The following is a 9,590-nucleotide window of genomic DNA, read 5'->3' as shown; positions in this document are numbered from 1 at the left end:
GTCAATCCCACTCTAGCGTCCACAGCAACTTCCATAAAAAAAAATTTCGCGCCTTTTTCTACTGACAAATTGGTTTGCCAGGCTACTTTATCAGCCGTATATTCAGTGACTGAAACAGCTTAATATGAACTATTTTCAAGAGTAGCAACACCACTTCTCGTTTGTCATCTTTACAGTCTTCACTCTTCATTTCATTTTCATGTCATTTTCAGTTTGCTAACAAGAAAGACGTGGTGTGTTTAAATCAAAATTTAATATAAAATTTCTAAAAAACATTTTCTTTAGTGATCAACATACAAAATGGGAGTTTGGCCAGAGGTAACAACTGTAAAAAATGAGAACAGACATGAAATCAAGCTGTCTGGCGCGTCAATATCCAAACGAATATCCGAGGAAGGTTTAGATAACAACTTGTTCCAATTAACCAATTTAAACCTTCTAAATATTAGTGATACGTGCCTCACGATTATTCCCGATGATATCAATAGGTTAGTTAACCTACAATCGCTGTTATTATTCGGAAACAAACTGCAAGACTTTAACGAAAATATAACCTCTCTGCGCAAGTTAAAGGTGCTCGATTTGTCCAGAAACGAGATTAAAAGTATCCCAGACAGCCTGAATAAGATGAAAGAATTGACTAGCATCAATTTAAGTTCGAACCAAATCGAAGCTATGCCGAAATTCGTCGATTTTCCCAACTTAATTATAGTTGATGTGTCTAATAACAAATTAACCGAGTTTATAGACCTGGAAGGCGCTCATTTGCCTCATTTGACGGATCTGAAGCTGAAAGGCAACGCTATTGAGACAATCCCTAGCTATTTACCGCAAAGTTTGCCGTCGCTGAAGAACTATGATATGGGTGATAACAAAATCAAAGTTGTACCGGGGGAACTCGCCAATCTACAAAAACTAAAAGGTAAAAATATATATTTATAACTTAAGGTTTAAACAGGATGCAAAAAATGCAACGTTGCGAAATGATACTAGTAAATTACATATATATTGCACAACATTTGATTTAATGTCATGCTATTATTTACTGCTGACTTAGTATCTTAAACATGATATTTTATATTTCCTTTTCATACATTAGTTGTGGTACTTTACCTAACATACATATAATCACGGCTATTTCCCGGGTAGGCAGAGACCATGGATTTCTACTTGCTACAATCCTGACATACCTCTTTCGCTTCCTTCACTTTCATAACATTCCTCATAGGGGTCATCCATTAATTACGTTACACGTTTAGGGGATGGGAGGGGGTCAAGAAAATGTGACATGATGTGACATGGGGGAGGGGGGAGTCACAAACATTGTGATGTCATTTTAACTTCATCACTATTCATCAGTAACCAAAAATTAATTTATATTTTTTAATTCGCTGTACATTTAAATAATGAGGTTTTGGAAGTAGGTAATTTTCGTTCCTAATTGGTTTTGTGTTATAAAATTACTAATATTTGTTTTACCAAAAATATTTTTTTATTAAAAAAATAGTGCCGATTTCATTGAAAATTGCCTAAAATGTGACGTCACACCAGGTGGGGAGGGATTTGCAAAATGTGACCAAGTGTGACAAGGAGGGGGGGAGGGGTCAAAAAACCTAGAAATTCGTGTGACGTAATTAATGGATGATCCCATACACACTACACCTAATAACAAACATACACTTAAGATATATGAATATGCTGCTAAGTCTTCCAAAAATATTTGATTATTTTTATTTACTAAAATTGCATCATATCTTCCAGAACTAAACCTCAAAGGCAACAAACTCGCTGACAAGCGTCTCATGAAACTAGTCGACCAGTGCCGCACCAAGCAAGTCCTAGATTACGTCAGGGAACACTGCCCGAGGAGTGATTCTCAAGCCCAGACAAAAGGAAAAGGAAAAAAGGGCGCCAAAAAACAAGAAGACCCACCTATCGAAGAAGCTGTCTGTGATCTATGCCATTCAATGAAGATTCTATATGTTGAAGATAATATTCCTAACGTACAAATCATAGAGTCTCAAGTTAGCGCTGTCCGTCCGTTCATAGTGTGTTGTATCGTTAATGATCTGAACTTTACGGAGGCGTCTTTTAAGAAGTTCATTCAGATGCAGACGAAGCTGCATGACACGGTGTGCGAGAAGAGAAACGTTGCTACTATAGCCACACATGACTTGAAGAAAATTGCACCTGGTGAGTTAGATTAGAAATATTTATAATTTGCTGTTTCATACATTTTGGCTGTCCGACCGTGTCCATTTTCAATGGGAGAGTAAATTTTGTATCCGGCTTTCAGGTTTGGTCCTTTAGTAAAAGTTGCTCAGTATAACTTATATGTATATTCAGTCCGTAAATTATTGCAGGTGACTAAATAAACACCCTGTATCTTAGATACAGAAATGACCTAATCCATCTTCTTATCTAACAATAAAAAGAGATGTATCTAATATCTATGTAGATTAACAGACATTTTATTATTATACTTGTAATTTTGCTACGCGTTTCACAACATCCGTGGCGTGGTGTGAAACGCGTAGCAAATTTGAAGTGGGAATGGGCGGGTCATATAGCAAGAAAGACCGACTCGTGGAGTAAACGACTACTTGAGTGGCGACCATGGGGAGAAGAGCGTCCCCAAAGTAGACCCAAGATGCGTTGGGACGACGACATCAAAAGGACTGCGGGGAAGAAGTGGCTCCAGGTTGCAAAAGACCGTGACAAATGGCGTAAAATGAAGGAGGCCTACACCCGAAGGGTAGAAAAAGGCTAGAGAGAGAGAGAGAGACTTGTAATTTACCCTCCTAATTATTTCCTCACAGGAAACCTAACCTACACAGCGAAGCCACCGAATGTTCTCAAGCTGGTGCCACTGGGGCGCTCCAAGCCTTTCACCGGTGAACAGCTGTTCCAACAGCTGGTGGCGGAGGCCGACGCCCTCAGGAAGGAGAAGAAAAGAAATGTCTACTCGGGGATACATAAGTAAGGAAGTTCAGCTACAATCAGCAGCTGAAGTTGCTAAGCGGGCGAGGTGTTCAAAATTACCTTGGCACACTTATTTTCTTGACAGTAAAGTCGCGTCAAGATCATTTTGAACACGTCGCCCGCTTAGCAACTTCTGCTGCTGACTGTACAATGACCATGCTGTGTATGATAAGGATCCCAAAAATTCATCTTTTTGTATTTTTTTTTTCTAAGGCCCAGGGTCCTACCTCTTCAGTTCTTTTTAGCGATAAGACCTTATGTTGTTTACGTCTTCTTCTATTTCTGTTTTCTTTTGTATTGTTTTCTTTTATTGAGGTGTTCAATAAAGAATATTTGTATTGTAAACAACTATATTTTGTATTCCAGGTATTTATACCTACTGGAGGGCAAGCCGAAGTACCCGTGCCTGCAGGACTCCAACGGGCAGGTGATCAGCTTCCCGCCCATCACCAACTCGGAAGTCACTAAGGTAAAAATATTGTCATATCAAATACCCCATTCTACCATCGGACTTTTAGACGCACGGCCGGTTTCCATCCTTGGTAGATATTCCACCAATTCGCACGAAGCGCTTTGCTTCTTCTTTCTTTACGCGCACTGCCAAGGAATGGAATTCCTTGCCGGCGTCTATATTCCCGTATTCTTACCTCTTTATCTTACTCTCCCGGCAACCTTCAAATCAAGAGTGAACAGGCACCTTCTGGGCGAGCTCGCTCCATCGTAGGCCACGTCTACGCCTAGGCTAGTCTGTGGCCATGAGTAAGGCCATGAGTAAAACTGTAACTAAGAAGTAGAAGACGGCTGTTGGTCAAGTGTAAAAATATGGGTGTAGTAGACAACTTACTCAAAAATATGTCCCATATTTCTTAATTCACTGACATAAGAGCTATAGGACATATTTATGAGATGATTTGTGCACCCATATTTTTATACTTGACTGTACAGAAAATGTTTAGATCATGGTATAATAATATACTCCGCCTGGTACTCTCTTCCCGTCTTTCCGTGGTCACGTGACACTGACACAAGCCTACGTCATCATGCCACAGCGCTATATTGATAATATGCGATAGCGCTATATAGGTATAAAGTGGCAATGTTATTGTGACGTAGGCTTGTGTCATTCAGGGAAGAGAAGACCATGTTTTATTAGACTATGGTATAGATTATGTTATTATAAACTTACTCCCCCAGATGTCGCACGAGAGCACGAGTATGTTCGTGGAGGTGACCTCCCACGCGTCGCTCGGCGCCTGCAAGACTGTCCTCGACAAGTTCCTGCTGGAAACGCTGCTGCTGGGGCAGGCTGGAGACCAGGGCTACCACACGCTGAACGTGCAGCAGGTAGAGTATGCTGGAACACCTGGAGGGCTGCTGGATGCAACGGATCAGGGGTGTCACTCGCTCAATGTACAGCTGCTAGAGTATGCTGTAGGCAGGTCGAGTTCTGCAAGACCTGGAACACCTGGAGGGCGGCTGGATGCAACGGATCAGGGGTATCACTCGCTTAATGTGCAGCTGGTAGAGTATGCTGTGGGCAGGTTGAGTTCTGCAAGACCTGGAACACCTGGAGGCAGGCATGGTGGATGGATTAGCACGTCGTTCCGTGCGAGTGGGATGTCGCTGTAATACACGCATAGCGTTGTCTCGCTTAAACTTCGAAGCGACGTGCGAATCGGATTGCTAAGCGTCTTTACCCCTAACCCGTTGCATCCACCCGAGAAAACCGCATCATCGTCATTTCCATTTTTATTTACAAATTTTGTATAAAACAGTTATTCTATATTTGTTTCTCTTTCTGATGATCATTACCGTTCTCTTGCCATGGCTTGCTGCCTTGCTCTTTATCCTAATAGTTTGCCGGCTCCCATCTTAAGAAATAAAAATGAAATACTTAAGAAAATGTACTTACAGGTGAAGATAGTGGACACAGAAGGCAACCTGAAGAGCGTGTACCCATCGCGAACGGACTGCGTGTACGAGGACGCGGCAAACGTCAAAGTGTTCCGGCTGCCCAAGAAATAAGCTGCGGCAAAATCACACGTTGACTTTTTTATTCTTTTTTTTTTATTGAAAGTTTGAATAAAAATGTGATTTGTTCTTTTATGAAATGGGGTCCTGAATGTCGCTTACAAACTCTGCTCTTTTGATTTTTTTTAAGAAACCTAGCATTCACAAACATTTTTTTTGTTAGACACTTAATTTTTTAAATCAAGTCTTAGAATATCATCTGAATATTATCTTCTTATCATCTTTGGTAAGCGAAGCTCTGGCATAAGAATTTATTATAATATAATAAGAAATTTACTTGTTTGTCTTCATCTTGACTACATTTAGCTATAAAATGATTAGATCTAATTTTCAAATTCTGATTTAAAAAGTGGATGTATTGTAAGTCCTTTTAAAAGGATTCCACACAGTATTTTGTTATTGTAGAGTGCTAGAGAATGGAATGAATACCTTCCTTGTTTATACAAAGAAAATAGTAGCAAATAGCAGTGTTTAGTATGCCCAATTTTTTTTTCTTATTTGTCATTTCTTTTCTGAGAGATGGTGATTTATGTTTCTTTTTTTATTTGTTTTTTAAATTATTATGTTTCTGAGGTGATTGTCCTCATTAAACTCGTGTTTATTGATTATAAGTGAAAACAACTGAAAAAAATTGTTTATTTCTTTGCAGTTTAAAATGTACCTGATGTATGTACGTAGGTATAACATAGATTCAAGATTGTTACTCCTAAATCTTCCCAGTATTTTTTGAAAAAAACCTACGCTAAATTATATCAAACGCCATATTACTGTTATCAATTGAAATAACAAGTGTGCTAGCTTTAAGGTTCTTTCTTAAAATTCTCTGTGATGAAACTACCAATTTCTCGATGTTAAACATCTAACGTAATGTTATGAATAAGTGTCAACGCTTGTTTTTGTAATAAATATTTTTTCATCGTATATATACTTTCATTCGTTAGAAACCTTAAATTCTTGTCTCCTTAACCTAATTTTATAATAATTTCTTGTCCGAATATTTTCTCAAACGTATGTATACATAGTTGTTCAAAAAATACAAGTTTGGTGTTACCACTGCCGTACTCATAAATTATTGATTCATCACGACTGTTTGAGGTACATTCTTTCACACTGACATTTTGTAATACTACTTTCGAAGACTACAGCAACACTGTCAGTTAAACGTCAAACAAGTCGAGATTTGTTTTGTTTTATATCGGTTCTTTTCCTTCATAAATAGTTTATTTTCAACATTTTACCTTTTATTACGCTATGGTGAACTGAAAAAAGTATTCCAAAATGCGGCGCAGTCTAGCGCCAAGCCAACTCGGCTCCGGGGATAGTGTTTTTAAAAGCCCTCTGCTAAATTCGACCAAACGCAAGAAGCGGGAATGCACGAAGACGGTCGCACCTCGAACCCTCACTCAATCCATGTCTACATCAGAACACGAGAATTTAATCAAAGAGATATTGAGCAAGCCATTCAAAGTGCCCATTCCTAACTACGTTTCGTCGTATTGCAGTAAAAGTTTGGGGTTAAAACGGACACAAGTCAGACGAGCATTACACGACCCTGATGAGCCGAATGCCTTGGTCCTGTATCGTCCTCCACACATACCGGAGCATGAAAAGATGAAGATGAACCCAAAGGACATAAGAGTAGCTGTTGTGGTCGATCCCGTACTAGGAAATATACTAAGACCGCATCAGCGAGATGGAGTTAAATTTATGTATGACTGTGTGACTGGAAAGCAGATAGAAAACGCTTTTGGCTGTATTATGGCTGACGAAATGGGTCTCGGGAAGACTCTGCAATGCATAACTTTGCTATGGACATTGTTAAGACAGAGCCCGGATTGTAAACCAACCATTTGCAAGGCAATCATCGTGTGCCCAAGCAGTTTGGTCAAGAACTGGTATAATGAGATACAGAAATGGCTTGCGTCGAGGATTAATGCTTTAGCTATGGATGGAGGCTCTAAAGCAGACATAACCTTGAAGCTACAGCAATTCATGAACACATACTCTGCTACTAGAGTTGCTACTCCAGTGTTGATAATCTCCTATGAGACATTCAGGATATACTCAAATATACTTCACTCATCAGAGGTTGGCTTGGTCCTCTGTGACGAAGGCCATAGATTAAAGAATAGCGAGAATCAGACGTACCAAGCACTGATGGGTTTGAAAGCTAAAAGGAGGATTTTGATCTCGGGCACGCCTATTCAAAATGACTTGACTGAATATTTCAGTTTGGTACACTTTGTCAATGAAGGGATTCTTGGAACAGCACAAGAGTTCAAGAAGAAATACGAAAACGCAATTTTAAGAGGCCAGGATGCCTTAGCAACTGAGCTAGAGAGAGAAAAGGCGCAAGAATGCCTAGCTACTCTCACTGGAATAGTCAACAAATGTATGATCCGAAGGACAAGCAGCCTGCTCACAAAATACTTGCCGGTCAAGTTTGAACAGGTCATTTGCGTGAAAATGACTCGACTTCAGACACAGTTATACAAGAACTTCATCGATTCTGATGCAATCCGGAATAAATTCTCCGGCAATGGGGAGAAGAATACTTTGAGTGCCTTGTCAAGCATCACAACACTGAAAAAGCTCTGCAACCATCCTGACCTGATTTATGACAAGATCCTTGAAAGATCAGAAGGTTTTGAAAATGCAATAGACTTGCTACCAAGCAACTATGACATTAAAGATGTCAAGCCCGAATACTCGGGAAAACTCATGATTCTAGACTGCATTCTCGCTAATCTGAAAACAAACACAGATGACAAGATAGTCCTTGTATCAAACTACACACAAACTTTAGATCTGTTTGAAAAGCTTTGCCGTAAACGATGCTACCAATACGTAAGACTGGATGGCTCTATGACGATCAAAAAACGAGCGAAAGTTGTTGAGAGCTTCAACAATAAGGAATCTAAAGAATGGATCTTCATGTTGAGTTCTAAAGCAGGAGGATGCGGATTGAATCTCATCGGAGCAAACCGTTTGATCATGTTCGATCCAGATTGGAACCCGGCTAACGATGACCAAGCCATGGCTCGAGTGTGGCGAGACGGACAGAAGAAACCATGCTACATCTACCGACTCCTAGCCACAGGAACCATAGAAGAGAAGATATTCCAACGACAAGCCCACAAGAAAGCCCTAAGCGACACTGTTGTTGACCAAAATGAGGAGTCTCTAAGGCATTTCACTTCAGAAGACCTGAAAGACTTGTTTAGATTGGAAGAGAACACATTGTCAGATACACACACCAAGTTTAAATGCCGTAGATGTGTAAATAACATCCAAGTCACATTACCTCCGGAGAATTCTGATTGTACATCAGACTTATCCAACTGGTATCACTGTGCCGATAAGAAAAACTTGGCAGATCTTGTTCTCAAGCAATGCTGGGACCTTGCAAAGAGTATTTCCTTCGTTTTCCATCACCGCTCAGCTAAAACTGAAGCGCAGAACGAGATAGAGAATAAGGAAAATGTACAGGAAAAGAAGAGAAGGAAGATTGAGATAGATGAAGATTATTCGGAGCCTGATGACAGTGCTGATGAAGATTATGCTTAGTTTAAATCGTGTGTTATTTTATTTATGTTTCTCAGACACTTTTGATTAGGGCATGCCACGCGAGTCGCAGTCGAGGCAATAGGACCGCGAGTGCGTTTGCTCCACCCCGAGGCACGTGTACACAGGCCGAGTTGCCTCGCGCGGCAATTTCCTCTCGAGGCGGACCGTTCTGTGTGGAGTGCGCCTATTGTCATATTTTTAGTTGAAAAGTTTAAAGTTTTTAGTTTTTTTTTTTTTTTTGTTTACGATAGAAGAATAAATTATGTTATATTTTAAATATTGAAGAACTCGTTGTTACGCTTGCAAGTTCTGTTGCGCTTTCAAGTTATGTACCTTACAAAAGAAAATTACTAGACATATAGGGGAGATTTCAAGCGCACCAACGATTTCTATTATATTATTTCGGGTTGATTTTTACTTTTTACTGTAAAGTTGGTTCTGTTGAAGAAATGTATGCAAAGCCCCCAAAAAGATTTGTGCCCCAAAATCTGAGTTAACTTTTGTGTATAACTGTACCAAAATGAAAGATTATTGTTATTTATGACATTGAAATGTAAATATTATACTTAATTCTGTTTTGAGGAGTGATTATATTTTCCACATATGCATATAAATTAGAATTTTATTTTTCTAGACCATGTGACTCACTATTTTAATCCTTTTACAGGCCGCACCAATCTACAAAGTTTTCCCGAAAAATACAAATATATTCCAATTAATCCAGCTTCGATAATTCATTTGAAGACAACTCAAATATCCCGAAAGTGCAATCTAATTTGAATCTTAAATCCGAATGCTAAAGTTGAAATTCTAGCGGTGCGTATGTGGTCGATAAATCGTACTATGCCTGGAAAAGGGTTAAGTCAAGTTTCACCTTCTAGCCTACACGGGCTAAATTCTAACATTTCCAACGTACACCATGTAAGTACCTGCCTATCTTTGAAAAGTTTGGCAACATAATTAACCTTTAATCAAAATAATATTGTCTCGATATTAATCATTGATAAGTA

The 9,590-nt window shown here is 39.3% G+C and overlaps 2 protein-coding genes across 2 annotated transcripts; both read left to right on the top strand.

Annotated features, from left to right (window-relative positions):
* Positions 1-206: 206 nt before the first annotated feature.
* Positions 207-5,934, top strand: LOC134674741 (leucine-rich repeat-containing protein 47-like). Its single transcript, XM_063532867.1, has 6 exons — positions 207-922; positions 1,762-2,193; positions 2,820-2,979; positions 3,349-3,451; positions 4,177-4,326; positions 4,897-5,934. Exons 1-6 carry the CDS (start codon positions 301-303, stop codon positions 5,005-5,007), a joined length of 1,578 nt encoding a protein of 525 aa, XP_063388937.1. The 5' UTR covers positions 207-300; the 3' UTR covers positions 5,008-5,934.
* A 244-nt stretch (positions 5,935-6,178) lies between these two features.
* Positions 6,179-9,190, top strand: LOC134674634 (DNA repair and recombination protein RAD54-like). Its single transcript, XM_063532755.1, has one exon. It carries the CDS (start codon positions 6,292-6,294, stop codon positions 8,578-8,580), a length of 2,289 nt encoding a protein of 762 aa, XP_063388825.1. The 5' UTR covers positions 6,179-6,291; the 3' UTR covers positions 8,581-9,190.
* The last annotated feature ends 400 nt before the right edge of the window (positions 9,191-9,590 follow it).

This window comes from Cydia fagiglandana, chromosome 20 (genome assembly GCF_963556715.1).
Source record: "Cydia fagiglandana chromosome 20, ilCydFagi1.1, whole genome shotgun sequence".
In the NCBI taxonomy this organism is placed as follows: Eukaryota; Metazoa; Arthropoda; class Insecta; order Lepidoptera; family Tortricidae; genus Cydia; species Cydia fagiglandana.
This window is presented reverse-complemented; position numbering and strand designations above follow the sequence as displayed.

Coding starts and splice junctions, on each gene's coding strand:
- LOC134674634 (XM_063532755.1), top strand. CDS start 6,292: ATGCGGCGCAGTCTAGCGCCAAGCCAACTCGGCTCCGGGGATAGTGTT.
- LOC134674741 (XM_063532867.1), top strand. CDS start 301: ATGGGAGTTTGGCCAGAGGTAACAACTGTAAAAAATGAGAACAGACAT. Junction 3,452..4,176: donor CCAACTCGGAAGTCACTAAG/GTAAAAATATTG, acceptor TTACTCCCCCAG/ATGTCGCACGAGAGCACGAG. Junction 4,327..4,896: donor ACACGCTGAACGTGCAGCAG/GTAGAGTATGCT, acceptor ATGTACTTACAG/GTGAAGATAGTGGACACAGA.